The sequence below is a fragment of the Malaclemys terrapin genome, chromosome 7 (assembly GCF_027887155.1).
Source record: "Malaclemys terrapin pileata isolate rMalTer1 chromosome 7, rMalTer1.hap1, whole genome shotgun sequence".
NCBI lineage: Eukaryota > Metazoa > Chordata > Testudines > Emydidae > Malaclemys > Malaclemys terrapin.
The window spans coordinates 46,797,678-46,817,411 of record NC_071511.1 but is presented as its reverse complement, the minus strand read 5'-3'; the positions used below and the strand labels follow the sequence as shown (position 1 = coordinate 46,817,411).

General features: G+C 45.4%; 1 protein-coding gene across 7 annotated transcripts in view; it reads right to left on the bottom strand.

The window, feature by feature from the left end:
- The window catches only part of DOCK3 (dedicator of cytokinesis 3), a 694,815-nt gene that overhangs the window by 289,544 nt on the left and 385,537 nt on the right, over window positions 1-19,734 (bottom strand). For all 7 annotated transcript variants that reach the window (XM_054034104.1, XM_054034108.1, XM_054034105.1 and 4 more), the window contains exons 8-9: window positions 15,192-15,233; window positions 13,698-13,852 (exon numbers count right to left, since the gene is read on the bottom strand). In XM_054034104.1, the coding sequence (XP_053890079.1) occupies window positions 13,698-13,852; window positions 15,192-15,233 (197 nt within the window). The remainder of the gene's footprint in view (window positions 1-13,697; window positions 13,853-15,191; window positions 15,234-19,734) is intronic.

Here is a 19,734-nt window from a genome sequence, read left to right as displayed (position 1 = left end):
ATATATTTTTAAAAGTTATAACCATAATGAAGCTGAGGCAGCCCAAGAGAGAAAAGGCATCACACCAAAGACTGCTATGGTGGCAAAATGATGCTAGTGGGAGCTGTGGTCACACAGAGAGATGATTCTGTCACCCACACCGACCTCTATTGGAGTCTCACAAACCCTACCTCCTGGGAGGGATAGGTTTGTGGATTTGAAGGGGCACCTCCAACCCCAGGGCTGCAGTGGGGAGAGAGGATTCCCCTGGGCCCTCTCTCCCCGCCTCAGCCCTGGCTGGGTGAGACAGGTGTCTTTCCATGCCACAGCCCCAGAGCTGGGGGAGTCCTCTTCCTCTCTCCCTGCCAGAGCCCTGGGGTTGGGGGAGAGGTGTCTCTCCCCGGCCACCTCAGCCCTACACGCCCCAAGCTCCCCACCCCAACCTTACCCCACTGCCCCCACCCACCCCTTATTCCCCCCACCTCACCTTCTTACACATCCTCTCCAGGGTCCAGGCACACCTGTGGCTGCATGCCTGCATGGCTCCACTAATTAGGTGCGCAGCCTTTGATGCCCTCTTCTGTGGCCACGCAGGCGCGCACCTTAAAGGAACACAGTCTTCAGCAACTCCTGATGAGCTTTAAAATCAGGAGGAGGTGAAATCCTGCTGGACAAAGTGGCTTTGTCTGGTGAAGATGAAGAGGAAGCCAAGACTGGAGGGGATAGAATCTCCTCTACTGGTTGTTGCTGTGACTCTGGAACCTCCTCCGGGATGCTCGATACCGCGCCTGGTACTCGACTCGGGGGACAGAGCTGCTCACTGTGTAGACCCACCCTTCTAGATGAGGACACTGAATATACACAGTGTGGGGAAGATCAGGAAGTTGGGGGAAATCTCCAAGGGTTCCAAAAGAACCACTGATATGAGGCAGGGCATTTCCATGGGTCCCACTGAAGGGTTGCCGGGGTAAATAGGAAGAAAGGATCTGTGCATAGACTTGTGGGTCTTGCTTCATGGTTGAGATTCATATGACCCAAAGATTCCCTTTCCTCTGACAATGGCAGAGCTGATCCCGTCAGTGCCAGGGATTGATGCTGGGAGCCAGGCAATGAGCAGAGCAATGCCATCATAGCAAGCTTCCTCTTAGAGGGTACCAAGAGGTTGCCTATCTGGGAAGCAAGCAACAGCAGTACTGGAGGTTGAATCACTGGCCACAGTGCCGGGGGACTGGACTCTTGTAAGGATGGAGACACCAGCACCAAAATGCAAAGCAGGTTTCTTGCTGCCACAAATGCCACTGCAGTAGTTACCATTAAGATGGTCTCTTGTTGCAGTGCGGAAGAAGTTGATAATGCCTCTCTCAGCATTGGGCCTGATGGTGCCCCTTGTGGCATGGAGCCGACTGTGCCAACTTAGGCATGGATTTGGAGGAGGAGTGCTTAGGTTTCAGATGCTCTCTACTCAATTCCTTCTCAACCCTCTTACCAGACTTAAGAGGGTGGAGACCTTCCTCTGGTTTCGTCTCTAGAAGCTTTGTATTTCTTCCTCAGTATGGACGAGGAAGAACGGTACTGGGATTCCGCTAATTCTGGAGATGTGCTTCTCTTTGAAGCTGCAGCACTCAGCACCGACTCAGACTGGCACAGCTCAATGGTGGCCTGAGTGCTGCATCCATTAGCAGGAATTTCAGCGTAGCCTCCCTATCCTTCATCCTAGGCTTGAACTCCCTGCAAATCTGGCATCAGTCATTCACGTGAGCCTCTCCCAACCATTTCAGGCAGCAACTGTCCAGGTTGCTCACCGGCATAGGCCTGGAGCAAGAAGCATATGGCTTGAACCCTGGTGACCAGGAATACTTTGGTAGTGAGACTAGGAAAAAAGAACCCAAATGGGGAAACAAGAAGTCTGAAAAACTTTTTTTTAAATAACAGAACTAAAACTTACTAACTATCATAACAACACTAGGAACTAAACAAAACTAAATACATGTGTACGCTATGTTCACAAAGGCTGAGAGAAGAACTGTCCTGGTGTAGAACAGAGTTCCAATGACCATCATGGGTGGTAAGAAGGAACTGAGAAGGGCTGGGGAGGATCTCCCCTTTATACCTGCACACAGTGGTACACAGCAGCAGGGGGAGCTCAAGCCACCCAACCACTGAGGGAAAAAGTTTCAGATGGTCGTTCACTGAGTGCACATACACCAATAGTGGAATGCACTAGTGCAATCATTCAAAGAGGAACAGTGACTTGCCTGGAAGTACACTGTCCTTACCCAGTACTGTATTGGCTGCAGGCAAAGTCTGGCAAGTGGCGTCATGTATATGCATGCAGATATGTGTGCTAATAACCGCAGGAACATGCAAACCATTGTGTATGGTCTTGTTCTTATGTAATATAAAAGCTCCTGAAGGGACCTGAATCTACCCTCCAGCAGAGCTGCTCATGCTAACCATGAGTCAAATAGGGGTCCTATGAATTCTATCATCTAGAATACCGTGAAACGGAATTTTTCTAAGTTCACCAGGAACCTTAACTGAGAGAACAGGGAGTGGACTCAATTTAGGGCTGTCTTTGTCTTAATCCTGGGATTGCTCCTGATCAGCCAACCTTTCTATGTACAAATAGACATGAAATTCCTGTTTCCTTAGATGTGCCACTATCAATGCTGGGCACTTGGTGAAAACTTCAGTGCCATGGAGAGTCTGAAAGGCAGAACCCTGTATTGATCACCTGAAGAACGTCCTGTGTGCCACGTGGATTGCAGGCAGTGTTGAAGTACATGTCCTATAAGTCAAGAACTGCTAACCAGTCTTGAGTCTGGAGCAATGGAACAAAGGAGGCAAGCCCTAACATCCTGAATTTGAGGCAGTATAGGTATTTGTTGAGTCTCCTCAGGTCTAGCACGGGACAAAGATCCCATCTTTTCTTTGGAAGAAGAATATATAGTTTGTAAAAAGGCTCCCATAAAAGGGCTCCTTGAAGAAGGATAGGGAAGGAGGTGGTAAAGGAACTGGATGGTATAGCCATGGGTGATGATATTCAGCACCCATTTGTTGGCGGTAATGTCTGAGCATTCCTGATGAAATGGGGTGAGGCTTCTGAAAGAGGTGCTCCATAGACTGGCCCTGCTGTAGCTCTCAAACAATCTGTCAAATTTGATGGTGTGTGAGCAGAGTGCTGTGCATTGCTGGAACTGAGGAAGACTGATGTCCTCAAGTGTATCTCTGCTGCTTTTTACAGTGATATTCTGGCTGACTACAGTCGGGCAACGTAAGTTGTATTTGCTGGTGCTGTAGCTGATGGTGCAAATTTTGCAGTACACTCACAGAATCATAGAATATCAGGGTTGGAAGGGACCTCAGGAGGTCATCTAGTCCAACCCCCTGCTCAAAGCAGGACCAATTCCCAACTAAATCATCCCAGCCAGGTCTTTGTCAAGCCGGGCCTTAAAAACCTCCAAGGAAGGCGATTCCACTACCTCCCTAGGTAACGCATTCCAGTGCTTCACCACCCTCCTAGTGAAAAAGTTTTTCCTAATATCAAACCTAGACCTCCCCCACTGCAACTTGAGACCATTGCTCCTTGTTCTGTCATCTGCCACCACTGAGAACAGCCGAGCTCCATCCTCTTTGGAACCCCCCTTCAGGTAGTTGAAGGCTGCTATCAAATCCCCCCTCATTCTTCTCTTCTGGAGACTAAACAATCCCAGTTCCGTCAGCCTCTCCTCATAAGTCATGTGCTCCAGACCCCTAATCATTTTTGTTGCCCTCTGCTGGACTCTTTACAATTTTCCCACATCTTTCTTGTAGGGTGGGGCCCAAAACTGGACACAGTACTCCAGATGAGGCCTCACCAATGTCGAATAAAGGGGAACGATCATATTCCTCGATCAGCTGGCAATGCCCCTACTTATACAGCCCAAAATGCTGTTAGCCTTCTTGGCAACAAGAGCACACTGTTGACTCATATCCAGCTTCTTGTCCACTGTGACCCCTAGGTCCTTTTCTGCAGAACTGCTACCTAGCCATTCGGTCCTTAGTCTGTAGCAGTGCATAGGATTCTTCCGCCCTAAGTGCAGGACTCTGCACTTGTCCTTGTTGAACCTCATCAGGTTTGTTTTGGCCCAATCCTCTAATTTGTCTAGGTCCCTCTGTATCCGATCCCTACCCTCTAGTGTATCTACCGCTCCTCCCAGTGTAGTGTCATCTGCAAACTTGCTGAGAGTGCAGTCCACACCATCCTCCAGATCATTAATAAAGATATTAAACAAAACCGGCCCAGGACTGACCCTTGGGGCACTCAGCTTGAAACTAGCTGCCAACTAGACATGGAGCCATTGATCACTACCCGTTGAGCCTGACGATCTAGCCAGCTTTCACTGGAGATGTCTAAATCCAAGCGAGCATAGAATTACCTTGCAGTCCTTGAGTAAGTGTAAGGTACTATTGGTTTTCTTGCTAAAAAGCCCCTAAGAACATAAGAGCAGCCATACTGGGTCAGCTCAAAGGTCCATCTAGCCCAGTATCCTGTATTCCAACAGGAGCCAAAGCCAGGTGCCCCAGAGGGAATGAACAGAACAGGTAATCATCAACTGATACATTTCCTGTCGCCCATCCCCAGCCTCTGGCAAACAGAGGCTAGGGACACCATCCCTGCCCATCCTGGCTAACAGACATCGATGGACCTATCCTCCATGAATTTATCTAGTTCTTTTTTGAACCCTGTTATAGTCTTGGCCTTCACAACATCCTCTGGCAAAGCGTTCCACAGGTTGACTGTGTGTTGTGTGAAGAAATACTTCCTTCTGTTTGTTTTAAACCTGCTGCCTATTGATTTCATTTGGTGACCCCTAGTTCTTGTGTTATTAGAAGGAGTAAATAACACTTCCTTATTTACTTTTTCCACATCAGTCATGATTTTATAGACCTCAATCGTATCTCCCCTTAGTAGCCTCTTTTCCAAGCTGAAAAGTCCCAGTCTTATTAATCTCTCCTCATACAGAAGCCATTCCATACCCCTAATCATTTTTGTTGCCCTTTTCTGAACCTTTTTCAAACCCAATACATTTTTTTTGAGATGGGGTGACCACATCTGCATGCAGTATTCAAGATATGGGCATACCATGGATTTATATAGAGGCAATATGATATTTTCGGTCTTATTATCTATCCCTTTCTTAATGATTCCCAACATTCTGTTTGCTTTTTTGATTGCCGCTGCACATTGAGTGGATGTTTTCAGAGAACTATCGACAATGACTTGAAGATCTCTTTCTTTAGTGGTAACTACTAATTTAGACCCCATGATTTTATATGTATAGTTGGGATTGCTTACTCCAATCTGTTGCTGCTATTTCCCTGGGCTTCTTCCTACCAGGCCCATTTTATCTCCAGCCCTATCTCAGAGCCAGCGTCCTCATATTTGTTGCTATCTCCAAGCCAGAGAGAAGCACCTTTCTTCACTCCTCTGGTCCCAGCCAGGAACTGACCTGCTAAGACCCTGCAGCTTCTTTTATCTGAGCATACTGGACTCTGATTGGCTGCTTCCATTGGCTGCTTCTCTAGGCAGGCCTGAAGCACCCACCTTCGCTGCTCCTTTCCTGTCACTTTGCTGTTTCCTGGGACATGGTTTAGTATGACTGTGTGGCTTCCTGTAGGAAGCCACAAAAGCTAGGTACACCATGTCACAGTACCTTAGAGCAGTTTAGCTTATTTCTCTTTCCATACAGGAACAGCTATAGTACTATAAAGCACCTCTATACTACATCCACATTGGGGATGGGGGCTGTATTGCTTTAACTATTCTGGTATAGTTGAAGCAGTACAACTTGTGTGTTTTAGGTATCCCTAGTGCATAAGTCTCCCTATGTGTGAGATACAGACTAATGATTGTGGTTTGCCACTTGCAATTTTTCTTTATTCAGTGAAGTTGTAGTCTGCAGTCTCTATCCTTCAACTTGCAGATTCTTGGTCATGGTTTGTACTTCATGAGGAAAACCTGGTCACTGCAGTGGCCATAGACCTCATAATGTCGTCTACTGAATCCAGTGTGGCTTGCAGGACCATTTTCCACAAAAGCTGGCCCTCTTTTATGATGTCCTTGCTCTGAGCTCAAGAGGGAGCTTGTTGACCAATGGCATCACTTTGTCCCAAGTTAAAAAGTTGTATTTGTCTAGGAGAGCCTGACAGCCACTTGTAGTTGGAACAATGCTCTTGGACATAGACGACCACTACAGATCTGGGGTCAGAGTGTGAATAGAAGTACTTGAACCCGGGAAGTACTCAAACCTGGTATCTTTTCTTGATACGCTTTGCCATTAGTGCTGTAGTGGCGAGCGCCTACCACGGAGCTCTTGCTTGGTCTAACTGTCCCTCATTTATGGCTGATTCAGAGGCTGATAAAATATCAAACAGATATCTCATTGACTGCTCCAAGAGATGGAGCTTCAGTCTTGGCTCTTTCAATTTTTGAGTATGAATGCAGGAGAGGAAAACCAAGCAACTGTATAGCATTCACCCACACATAACCTGTCTGTCAGAAGAATTAGTCCATCACAGGATGAACAAGACTTGAAGCCTGCAGATTTTCAGTCTGCCATCTTGAGGTCCTTGTACAGGGGGAGTGGGGATGGAAGGGGGATCTGTAAAAGGGTGGTCTGGTTCAAGAAATCTGATCCAGACAGAGACTTATTCCATCCAAGATGTTAAAACTAAAGGACTGAAGGCGATTATGAAAATTTTCAGAAGTTAAACAAAAATAGCTCATGATAAGAGTGCTAGCAGGTAGTACACCACAAGGTTCTTTCTCACTGTTGTAGGCAGTAAGATGGAACTGAGAGAGGGTCACAGCCACTTTGCCGTTTATGTCCTCGCACAGTAACCTGGGCCATCCGCGGCCTCAACATACACTGCTACCCAAAAAAATCTGATCTTCCCTGCATGAAGCATATGCATACCTACAGTGGGATTCACACATATCAAAAGAACACACAGTTACTGGTGCGAGTGATTAGCCAATGTTTGGGGTCCTACAATTTGTTTCCATTAGGATGAGAAACTGATGATAGAGTCAGGTGTTTCTTTGATGCAATCCAATTTATTTACAAATCCTGTTTCCCAATAGGAATCAAATAACAGGAGACAGTTTTTTTGCTCACAGTTCCAAGCCTCCTTCCAGCCAGCACTCTGTCCAAAAAGCTCTCTCAGAGCCACATTTCCAGTGCTTTTCTTAATGACTCATTGGCTTTTCTTCTTCTGTCTCTGTCTGCTTCTGGCAGCTTCTCACTCCCAGACACAGCTTCACCAAACAAAGCAACCATCATTCTCACCAGCTTCAACAAGGTTTATGACTGCCTCTATGCTTAACACATGCTTGCTGGGAACCATCCAACCTTCAGCCTGGGGATAACTAAGAAAAGCAGTCTGTTCTCTTCATTGAGAACTGAATGCACAGAGGTCTGCTTGGTTTTACTTTGATGTACTATTTTCCAATAGAAAATAGGTGTAGTAGCTGAGTGGTTAAGGCACTTGACTAGAATCTTGAAGCTCGTGGATTAAAGTCTTGCTCAATCTCATACTGAAAGGCCACCTCCAGTTCATTCAGCTGCAAAATGTGTACCTGATCCATCCAGTTAGAGCTGACAGACATGATGCTGGCTGCATCACCCCCTTGTATACTGTTGGCTATGACATTGACATTCCTTAACCACGTCAGCCTATTGAGCCATTGACTCAGGGGAATATTTGACTGTTTTCTAAGGCATACTGAGGGGGCGGAACCTTTATTGCTCAAAAGCTAAAAAGATGTTTTTATATCTACTTTAAAAGAAACATTTATCTTTGTTTTCTTTTCTGGTATAGGAAAGATAATTTCCTGTCTTCAACCACTTAAGTGCAGCTCAGCCTCTCATCCCAGTCTTCCTGCACCTCTTCCTTTGGGAAGTTAGGGCAATATTAAAACTTATGTTGTTGTCACTACAGATGCTCACTGGTGCATGGTACAACCCCAAGAGCATGATAACAACTGTTTGCATTTCTGAGGCACTTTTGTATGCATTCAAGTATCTCAGAAGCCCTTGTACTTTCCTCTTTATGGTCAGCATTATTTTCAGCTTCTTTTGGTTGCCAGTTATACAAAAAGCCTCTTCAGGTCTTTCCCATCTTCCTTTGTGTACCATTCCCACAGATGTTGCCATTCAGGCCCTGATTCAGCAAAGCATTTAAGCACATGATTAACAAAGATTGTGGGTAACTTCATCCCTATTCAGCAAAGCTCTTAAGGATGAAGTCACATTTAATTCAAAAGGATTTAAGCATACACTTAAATGTTTCCCTGAACTGGGTCATAGAATGATAAGATCATAGGACTGGAAGGGACTTTGAGAGGTCTTCTAGTCCAGTGCCCTGCACTCAAGGCAGGACTGCATTTTATCGAGACCATCCTGTGATGGGATCCCCAGGGTGCAACCTGGGACTGTGGGACCATTCTCTCCAGCCTGGGCTGGAGACAAGCTTTGCTAGTGACAAGCAGAAAGCTCCTCCAGGAGCTGTAATCACTCAGCACAACAGCAAGTGGAGCCCCTACACCCAGCTAGATAGCATGAATACTCCCAGAGCCACTCATGAATCACACAGAGAAAGCCACCAGAGCCAAATCCCCCCAGCTCCCAGCACTGTACCTCAGGAATACACCATCTTGCACTGCTCAAGATGAGCAGAGCAAATTTATTAATTGGTTTACTACTTCGTCAATGGAAAGTGGATATACACCAGCCTTTGTACCCTGAGCAGTTTTGCCACACACTTCATACAAACTCACTGGTAAAGATAAACAGTTAAACAAATGTATTGATGACAAAAGATAGATTTTAAATGATAGGCAAAAGTCAGAGTTAGTTACCAAAAGAAATAAAATATAAGCACACAGTCTAAACTCTCAATCCTATTAGACTGGGCAACAACTAGAATGACCAGGTTTTTCTCACCCCACTGGATATTGCAGTCCTTAATATACAGGTTTGTCCCAAAAACCTGGGCCAATCTCCTTGGTTGGAGTCTTGTCATCTTCGGAGTGTCTTTGTTGCTTCCTGCATAGGTGGGGGCAGGAGAAAGGCCCAGCATGTGGTCACTGTGTCTGTTTTATGCCCTCAGTCCATGTGCTTGGAAAACACAAGTCCAGGTATGTCTGGGTGGCCACTGCTGAGTCTCCAGGCAAGGTTGAGCAATTCCCCTGGTATGGCCTTATGCAAGTGAGTCATTGAATTGTAGCTTCCTTGCTGGACAATGGTTGTTGATGGGTTGTTTCACACCCCGCCTGGGCACTGGTTACTTTCCTTGCTGTTGCCTCTGGGAAACTAATATCTGTCTGAATCCCCAACTTAATGTTTTAGTGACAACCAGACAACATAATTCTCATAACTTCATATGCATTAATGATATACATATATGGATAGAAAAATGACTTTCAGCAGATCATAACTTTTCCCCGATACATTACAAGGCATGCTTTATATGCAAGATCACGATTATATAAAAATGAGGAATATGGGTGTTCCACGACACTCCCCCAAGGTATAGAATGTCAAACATTCCTGACAGATGTTTGTCTAATCGGCTCTTAAAACCCTCCAATGATGGAGATTCCACAACCTCCCTAGGCAATTTATTCCAGTGCTTAATTACCCTGACCATTAGGAAGTTTTTCTTAATGTCCAACCTAAATTTCCCTTGCTGCAATTTAAGCGCATTGCTTCTTGTCCTATCCTCAGTGGATAAGGAGAACATTTTATCACCCTCTGCTTTATAACAACCATTTATGCACTTGAAGATTTTTATCATGTCCCCTTTTACTCTTCTCTTCTCCAGACTAAACAAACCCAATTTTTCCAATTTTTCTTCATAGGTCATGTTATCTAGACCTTTAATCATTTTTGTTGCTCTCCTCTGGACTTTCTCCAATGTCTCCACATATTTCCTGAAATGTGGTGCCCAGAACTGGACACAATATTGCAGTTGAGGCCTCATCAGCATACAGTAGAGCAGAAGAATTACTTCTTGTGTCCTGCTTACCACACTCCTGCTAATAAATCCAAGGAATGATGTTTGCTTTTTTTGCAACAGTCTTACACTGTTGTCTCATATTTATCTTGTAAGCAACGATGACCCACAGATCTCTTTCCGCAGCACTCCTTCCTAAGCAGTCCATTCCCATTTTGTATGTGTGCAACTGATTGTTCCTTCCTAAGTGGAGTACTTTGCATTCCTCTTTACTGAATTTCATCCTATTTACTTCAGACCATTTCTCCAGTTTTTCAAGATCATTTTGAATTTTAATCCTATCATCCAAAACACCTGCAACCCCTCTCAATTCGGTATTGTCCGCAAATTTTATTAGTGTACTCTCTATGGCATTAGCTAAATCTCTGATTAAGATATTGAAGAGAACCAGAACCAGGACCAATCCCTGTGGGACCCCATATGATATGCCCTTCCAGTTTGACCGTGAACCACTGATAACTACTCTCTGGAAACAGTTTTCCAACCAATTATGCACCCACCTTATAGTAGCTCCATCTAGGTTGTATTTCCCTAGTTGTTTATGAGAAGGTCATGAGAGACAGTATCAAAAGGCTTATTAAAGTCAAGATATACAACATCTACTGCTTTCCTGCATCCACAAGGCTTGTTACCCTGTCAAAGAAAGCTATTAGCTTGGTTTGACACGATTTGTTCTTGACAAATCCATGCTCATTGTTACTTACCTTATTATTCTCTAGGCAATTGTAAATTGATTGCTTACTTATTTGTGCCATTATCTTTCCAGGTACTGAAGTTACGGTGACTGGTCTGTCATTCCCCAGGTTGTCCTTATTTCCCTTTTTGTACATTGGCACTATATTTGCCCTTTTCCAGTCCTCTGAAATCGCTCCCATTTTCCATGATTTTTTGAAGATAATTGCTAATAGCTCAAATATCTCCTCAGTCAGCTCCTTGAGTATTCTAGGATGTATTTCATCAGACCCTGGCTACTTGAAGACATCTAACTCTAAGTAATTTTAACTTGTTCTTTGCCTATTTTAGCCTCTGATCCTACCCCATTTTCACTGGCGTTCACTATGTTAGAAGTCCAATCGCAAATACACTTTTTGGAGAAAACTGAAACACCAAAAAGTTACTGTTATTGTCTCCCCCCGCCATTGAGTAACAGGCCTATCCTGTCCTTGGTATTCCTCTTGCTTGTAATGTATTTGTAGAATGTTTTCTTGTTACTCTTTATGTCTCGAGCTAGTTTAATCTCATTTCATGCCTAGGCCTTTCTAATTTTATCCCTACATGCTTGTGCAGTTTATATTGTTCCTTTGTAATTTGACCTAGTTTCCACTTCTTGTAGGATTCCTTTTTGAGTTTCAGATAATTGAAGATCTCCTGGTTAAGCCAGTGTGGTCTCTTATGTGACAACTTCTCTCTGTCTGAAGCCATTGGAGGCCTTGCACAAGCTTATTTTCTAGCTGCACATCTGTCTTGCCCATTTCCGACTGCTGCTCTTGAACTCAGCAGTTTCTGACACTTCAGTTAATTGTTATAGAAACTGAATAGTTTTGTTTATTTTAAGTATCCAGATGTGCCATTCTCACACTAAACTTTTGGTGACAACTATTTTTTGTTCTATTCTCTTGAGGAGGACCATATCTTTGAGTGTTCTGACCAGACCAAAATAAGTATTTTAATAACTCTTATGGACAGAGGGAATCAAACAGCTGACTCAATATCAGGTCAGATTCCCTCCCTACATTCCTTAAAAGTATTCTTGAAGATGCCCAGCTAATTGGTGGCAGACACATTTGTTTAACTATAAGACTTAACTGATTTATGTAGGGTATTCCAATATTTCTACTTTTTTTAGTACTCTGGAGAGCCCCAAATATTAGTTGTTCTACCCCACAACTTCTTTGGAAGAATATTTTTTTCAAAATGAAACAAAAGGCAGAAAGAGCTCTGAAATCTGTTTTTTTCCTCAGCTTGGGACACATTTAAATCTGTCAAAATGTACAAGACAGTTGTGATCACAGTGGCACAAAATTCCTTTAGGCAAATGTTAAATATCTCTGTCCATGGATCCAGACATAATTTAATCAAAACTCAAAAGAATGATTTATCAGTGCTGCTTTTTTCAAATGAATTGCAGATGATAGCTTCATTTTATCCTATAATTAGAATTTTAAAAAGCTTTAGTCTGGAATCTTTAGTTTTCTCTCTAACGAGTTTTCATCACTTGTTTTTGTTGTGCAGGAGTAAGATGACATCAATAAGAGTTAAGTGTCAAGGATTCCCAGTGGTACTAGACCTTTTCCTGCAACATTTTCTTCAGCATATGGTGTCTCAATGACTTTTCTTGATAAAGACATATACTAACTGCACTACTCAAATACAAGGCACTTGATGTGGTCATTTTCTGTTAATTTTCATCCTGGTATTACCAAAGACCACTTATGAGAAGGAAAAAAATAGGACCTATTTCATATCATATTGAAACCTCTAGTACAGTGGTCCCCAAACTTTTGAGGGTAGTGCTTCCCTGGCCCCCTGGCCTCCCCTGAAGCTAGGGCCAGGAGCTGGGCTGTGGCTGGGGGGGAACATAGATGGGGTAAGGGGGCCGAGGCTGGGGCCACAGCTGCGGGTGGGTCTAGGGCTGGAGCCTCGCCAGGGGCCAAGGCTGGGGCGTGAGCAGAGCCACAGGCAGGCCTATGGCCAGGTGTAGCTCCGCTCCCATCCCTGGGCTGGGAATGGAGACGTGGCCAGACCCACAGCTGGGTTTGTCTCTGCTTCCTCCCCGGTCAGGGGCTGAGGGCAGGACCGGAGTGGCAGCTGAGCCCCCGGCCGGGCGCGGAGCCGCACCAAGATTGGGGAGGGGGTCAGACATGGTGCTGGGAACGGGGGACATGGCTGGGGGTGGGGTCAGAGCAGAACTGGGGACAGGGCTGGGTGGCGCTCCTGCCCCATCTTCCCTGGGGGCTGGCCCAGCCTGCCATGACCCCCCAAATGCTCCTCTGCACCCTCTCAGGGGGGTGCACCCCACAATTTGGGGACCTCTGCTCTAGCAGCTGCCTATAACATACTGTACAGTCAAACTGGCCAGAAGAATGGATACCTGCAGCCATATTTATATATTTATATCTAACTCAGAGTGAGGAAAACGAGTTATTGTGGTAATTCTAGCATCTATCCAATCCGCTATGATCCTTCTTAGATCAGAAGAGAAAGAGAGTTTGATGATCTCAGCCAAGCACCTAAACAAACAGCTGGGCTCCTTTCAAAACTGTCATACAACATGGCACAAATCAGCATTATCACTTTTTACAGAGTAACAACTTTAACTCTGCACAAAACCTGGACTACATTAGAAAACTTGTTTAAGACTAAGCTTTAGGACTGATCTGGACGTTTGTACAATGACTGCTCATGCTATGTCTACTGTTAGTCAATGCTCTGAGTCACCCACTTTCCTGAGAACTGCACTTCTCACACAAAAAACACCATACATTGATATTTTGATGTATGCATCACAAAACTGCCAGTTGCTGAATTCATCTATCAAAATTCCTCATGACAAGAGTGAGAGGAGGTAGTTCAGACATTTTTCACCAAGCTTTGTATTCTTTGAATTCACATTCTTCCACATGTGATGAAAAGCAAACAAGAGGTTGATATTGTCCTACCTGATCTGCTTGCCCTCTCGAACATCATACAAAGAAAAGAAGACATCTGTGTCCTCCCCAATAGTATTATAGGTGAAGCTCTTTAGACTGACGAAGAAGTGGTGGGGCACTGGCATACGGCAAGCTTCCCCATGACGCTGACGAATCGTATCCACCTGATTTTTAAAAATCAAAAACAAGTATTATTTTTTTCACAAATAAGGGGCACATAACTCACATGGCAGAGTCATAACTCAGTTCTTCCTTCTCCATGGAGTAGAAGTTTAGCCTCATGAATTAGGTGCTACATCAGAGACATATGGCAGATGTGTTTTCAGTTTTTCTAGTTTTAACTTATATATTTGTTTTTCATTGCAGTGGATTTGGAAACAGAGAAAAGATGATGTGTGGTGTTACCAATCTGAAATCAATTTATCTAACCATCAAACAGACTACATCTATTCTGTTTCTCAGCCAGTGCTCCTGATTCCAGAAAATACAATTCTTCTTGTTGAGTCACACTGTTAGCAGGTATTAGAATTCTGAAAAAAAATGCTTCAGAAACTGCTTCTTGCTGACTTTTTATAATAGTTGCAGCTCATTAACCACCCTGGAGATGAGAGATGTGGAACTGGCTATGTGAGATTAGGGGGAAGGAGGGATTTGGGGTCTAAAATAGAGAGGTCTCTGTTAGGAAAGTCTAGGAACAATTTAGGGAGAAAGCTTAGGCTGGGGATGGTGGTGGTTATCCTTTATTATTGATATTTGAGTAATCAAAAGAGCCAAATCCCAAGAAGGGTGTACATTTGGGCCTAATACCAGTTACATCATTTATACCAGTGGAAAGCACATGTAAAATACTACCATTCTGATTTGATAGTGTTTTATTTCTATTTTGCACTGGTGTAAATAAAAACACTATGTGCAGGTCAACAATGAATTTGAACCAATTCTGTTCAGAATGAGCTGGGAATGTATTTCCCTTCAGGGACAATGTTAAGATTTTAGTTTTCAAATTTGCCCTATCTTTAAAGTTACAATCTAAATGTAAAAATTTTACAATAAATCAAGGTATAACAGGGTGCATTCACAACCTACAATACCTGTTAGAAGCCCCAGTCATTTAAAGCTGGAAATGTTGGGAAGTACCATTCCGATTCCAGAGATTCTGTGACCAAGCGGGAACTAGGTGACAGTAAGGCTAATTAAAAGGCAGCTTTTTAGGGGAAAGGGTGTGGGGATGGAGAGGAGAGAGACCTGTAGTTGTTACTTGTGGGTGACTCCATGGCAGAAGCCCTGTTAAGAGCAGCAGCTTGAGTTGAGGTAAAGGAGGCTTAGACATAGGCTGGAGAGGGACCCAGGGGAAGGATGAATGATCCTTTGAGATCTTTGGATGAAAGACTCTATATATGTATCAGTCAGTCAGCAATTTGCATTATTTCTTTACATTCAGATACATTATCACAGACTTCAAAGAAAAAAAGACATCATGGTAGGGTTCTGTAGCCATCTTACCTGTGTTGTGCTTTGCTGGACACTGTGCCTACTTGATAAATGCTGTGGAGGAAAAAAGAATAAAAATATAAATTATTATATGAGAAACATTTGTATTCACTTTATACAGCATTGGACCACTATTTTTAAAAATTAATTTTCAACCTAAAATTCTCCTGTCTGTACTCTCTTCTATGTATTCCTCTAATTGTTACTGTGTCCTTTATCATAAACATACTAGACATTTCTGAGATCACAGCAAACTGATTTTTCAGTTTATTTTCATAATTCAGAATGATTTTCTTTTATTTGTGTTATTCATTAAGACATACACCAATACCACTAGCTTTTTCTGACAAACCTTTTATATTTAACCGAGATAATTTAAGGGTGGTGTTGCCTTAACTTTGAATGTAAAAGGCTCTTACAGACTTGATAGCATTTAAAATTGTCTTTGTATTTAATTTAAAAAGGCCCTTTTTCATTTTCTTACATTGAGTACTTTAAGGTATCCAAATGCAGGAGTACCCTACTGTTATTAATCCCCATCTACTATGTGTTACCCTAAGGATAGATACAGTTGTTTAATCCTCCACAGAGATGGAAGCCTAGAAAGAAGGTGATTTTGTTTGATACTTTCCAGGTTCAAATTTTGCACAGATCTGGATTGTGTGATACAAAATGAAATTCCAGTAAACATTTGAAGACATTTTCACTAATCTCAAATAGTCAACACCTGTACAAAACCATTTGTAGTAAGAGCAACATCTCAGAGGATGATCCTGTTTTTTCATGCTAAAGGGTAATATTATAATCAGAAAATGGACTGCAAGTCTCTAACTGTGCCTGTTTAATCTCCAGAGGAGAGATTTAAATATTAATCTAAATCTAAACTGAGGTTTCAGAGTTTTGTTTTTTTAATGTCTTGTTAATGATTTTGCCATGCCTCATTATGTACATTCATTTTAACTTTAGTATTTAAAAAATGAAATATCTTGTCAACATGATCAACAGAATAGCTTATGTCCTTCCCCCTCTCTTCTTACTCTATCCTTTTCAGACATGTCTAAGACTTTGTTGTTCTGACAAACCCGAATACACTACCTAGCAGAACCTGCATGATTTGTTGTCAAAATGGCAGCAGTTGCAGGAACAGAAATTCAACAAACCAAGAGCTTCAGCAACAGCATCTCCAAATCATAGCATTCTTATGAGCCTTGCAGTAAGAAAAAATGAATAAAAACAGAGGAAAAAGGCCATTTTATTTATGGGATTGAAAGATATTCTATACAAAAGAATAAACTCTACAAGAGACTGAAATTAAATAATACAATTGGAGGTCAATGAATTTGCATTTTAACAGTAGTGGGCCACTGTATTGATGATCTGATAGGACACAGCAATGACCTACAAAAAAGTGGAAATGAGTAAGCCACTGCTGCATGCCTCAGATGCACTAAGAGGCACAAGAGGTTAAATCCATAAAGGGATTTAGTCACATAAGTGTCTGCTGGTAAAGTCCCCTTAAACCTGCCACTGGGAATGTGCACAGCAATCTCAGACCTTTGCCCAGTTGGGATCCTCAATCCTCAAACTAGGCATTCTCTCTCCTATCTTGCTTGCAGGGCCTGATCTGGCAGGCATTCTCAGAGGTCGCCTAACAGATCAGATCCCACACAAAACCTATCTAGAGGAGGAGGTGGTGATAGTGATGTTGCTTCCACCTTGTAATGTTTGGCCCAATGGTGAGAGCACTCCCCATGGACATGGGAGACCTGGGCTCAAATCCCACCCCGCCCGGATAGTCTAGGCTGGGTCTCTCTCCAGCTCTCCTGTAGAAGCCACTCTACTTTGTATAAATAATTAAATATTTATTGGGTCAGAGAAAGAGCAAGAATGACTCTTTAACCCTGTAGCGAGGGCATTCACCCAATACGTGAGAGACCTAAGTTTGAGTCCCTCTTCCAATCCTGTCCCACAACCCAGGAATGATTTACTACTGGGCTAAAAAGGGCAGCCCCACCACCTTCTTTTGCAAGAAAGGACTTAGGTGCCTAGCTGCAGGAGAAGGTTCGTGTGAATCTCAAACAAAAATAGGCATTTCCCTCAGACCTGGACTTAGGCGCCTAACTTCCTTTGAGGGGCAGGACTTAGGTCATACCAGGGCTTAGGTCTTCAGCATTTCATATTAGTTAGTTTAGACAGCTCCCCACTCAACTTGCTGGCATTTGTGGATCCCATTCTTAGGTACTTAACTCTCCGCAGGAGTTATACAGGGTACCTGGTTCAGTGTTATAAATTCCATTAGATGGCAGGGTGACTAAAATTTAGGCACTGCAATGCTTAGACTAAGTCCCATTTTAGGATCTAGCCCAAGGCCTTTTGTCTTCTTTAACCACCAGAGAATTGCAGCAATAGCCTACTAATGCACACCCACTCCTATTTCTGACTCATCATAGCTTACTGCTACATTATAATGACTAATAGGGCTATTAGAGTATGGCTTATTAATCTTATACTTCATTATTTTTGAACACCCTTCCTAAAGTTTTGTGGGGTTTTTTATGCAACGTATCCTTCAACCATGAAAAATGATTGTTTCGATCCCCATGTTGAATATATTTATTGTTTGTTTATTTTTCTAACCCACTGTAAACGTCCGGTGCGGGGGTCGGGCCCTCTCAGGGGCCGTCGGGGGCCAGGCCGCCTCACTACACGGCCTGGATCGGTCTCAGGGTTCCGCCCCTCTGGCAGGGACTAGGCCAAAGGTACACGGCCTCTGCAATGAGCTCCTGCTCTCCGTCAGGGTCCGGCAGTAACTCAGGCCCGGGCTCCGGTCCTCACTGCCGGAGCTGGGGATTACAAAGTCAGTCAAGCCCCCGCGCTAGCTCAGGGCGGGGCAATAAACAATAGTTCGGGCGCTCAGCTCCGTGGATCCGGAGCTGAGCCCTGACAAACTCAGGACGTCCCAGGCCCTTATTCAGGGGAGGGCAACCCCCAATAGTCCAGGGCGCTCAGAACCTTCCTTCAGGCTGAGCAGTAAAGTCAGGAGTTCAGGCCCGGCCCTCAATCAGGGCAGGGCAGCACACAATAGTCCAGGGGGCTCAGAACCTTCCTTCAGGCTGAGCAGTAAAGTCAGGGGTTCAGGCCCGGCCCTCAATCAGGGCGGGGCAACAAACAATAGTCCAGGGGGCTCAGGACCTTCCTTCAGGCTGAGCAGTAAAGTCAGGGGTTCAGGCCCGGCCCTCAATCAGGGCGGGGCAGCACACAATAGTCCAGGGGCTCAGGACCTTCCTTCAGGCTGAGCCCAGACAAAGTTAGTAGGCCCAGGCCCTCAGTCAGGGCGGGGCAACAAACAATAGTTCAGGGGTTCGGGTTCAGGTCTGGGTATCAGGAGCTGAGCACGGACAAACTCGGGACGCCCCAGACCCTCAGTCAGGGTGGGGCAACAAGCACTCGTTCAGGGCAGCAAGCAATAGCTCAGTGGCAGTGCCAGAGCGCTGGCTGGAGGGGGAGACTGCCACCCGTTAAGTGGGGTGGCAGGGGGGACACAGGCCCACCCACTCCACTGTGTCCCAGCCCGGGGCCCTAAGAGCGGCAGTCAGTCTGCCGCTGTGTTGGTGGGGTCCTGACCGCAACACACCAACATGGGTTCGCTCTCTGTTGTAGCTAGACTGGGGTCAGCTACCCCCGGGCTGATTTCCATTTCCTCCTCCATTTGTACCTGCTCCCCGCTGGGCTCGGCAACGGGGTCCCACACCATGGGTTCCTCACTTCGCAGAGGGTCGTCCGGGTCGGGTTGCTCCTCCGGTCTCCGGTCAGGGGGGCGCTCGGGCCCCTCCTCGGGGTACCGTGCTCGGGGCAAGGGTGGCCAGTCTACCTCGGGGTACCTTGCTTGGGGAAGGCTTGGCCAATCCGCGTCGGGGTACCTGGCTCTGGGGAGGTCCGGTCGGTCGGTGTCCGGGTATCTGGCTCTGGGGCAGCTCGGTCCGTCCGTGTCCGGGTACCTGGCTCTGGGAAGCCTTGGTCTCGCCGGAGCTCGCACCGGCACGTCTGGCCTCTCCGGCTGCTGGGCTCTAACTGAGGGCTGGGGCCTGGCTCTTATACTTCCTGTCCCGCCCCTTGACTTCCGGGGGGCGGGAACAGGTGGCGGTGGCTCCGCCCACTTGGGTGCCAATTCAGGCTCCTCTCCCTCAGGGGCCGTCGGGAGCCGGCTGGAGTTTTCTGTGCTCCCTTCTCCCTCCGTCCTCCCTGGCCCCTTTCTGCTGCTGCTGTTGCTGCTTTTGCTGCCGCTGCTGCTGCTGCGTGCGTGAGTGAGGAGTGCGGAGGGGGGGGCCTTGCCGGCCTGCCCCCCCCCTCGCCCTCGCCTCCGGAGGGAGAAGCATCGGCCCCCCAACGCCAACACCGATACCATCTGGGGGCCCACCCGCCTGCTTGCTTGCCTGCCTGGCCGGTTGCCCGGCCGGCTGACTGCCGCTCGCTGCTGCTGCTGTTCCTGTGTGGGAGCCGCTGCCTCCGTCGCGGAGTGCGAAGAGACTGCGTCCCTGGTTCGGGAGATTGTGGA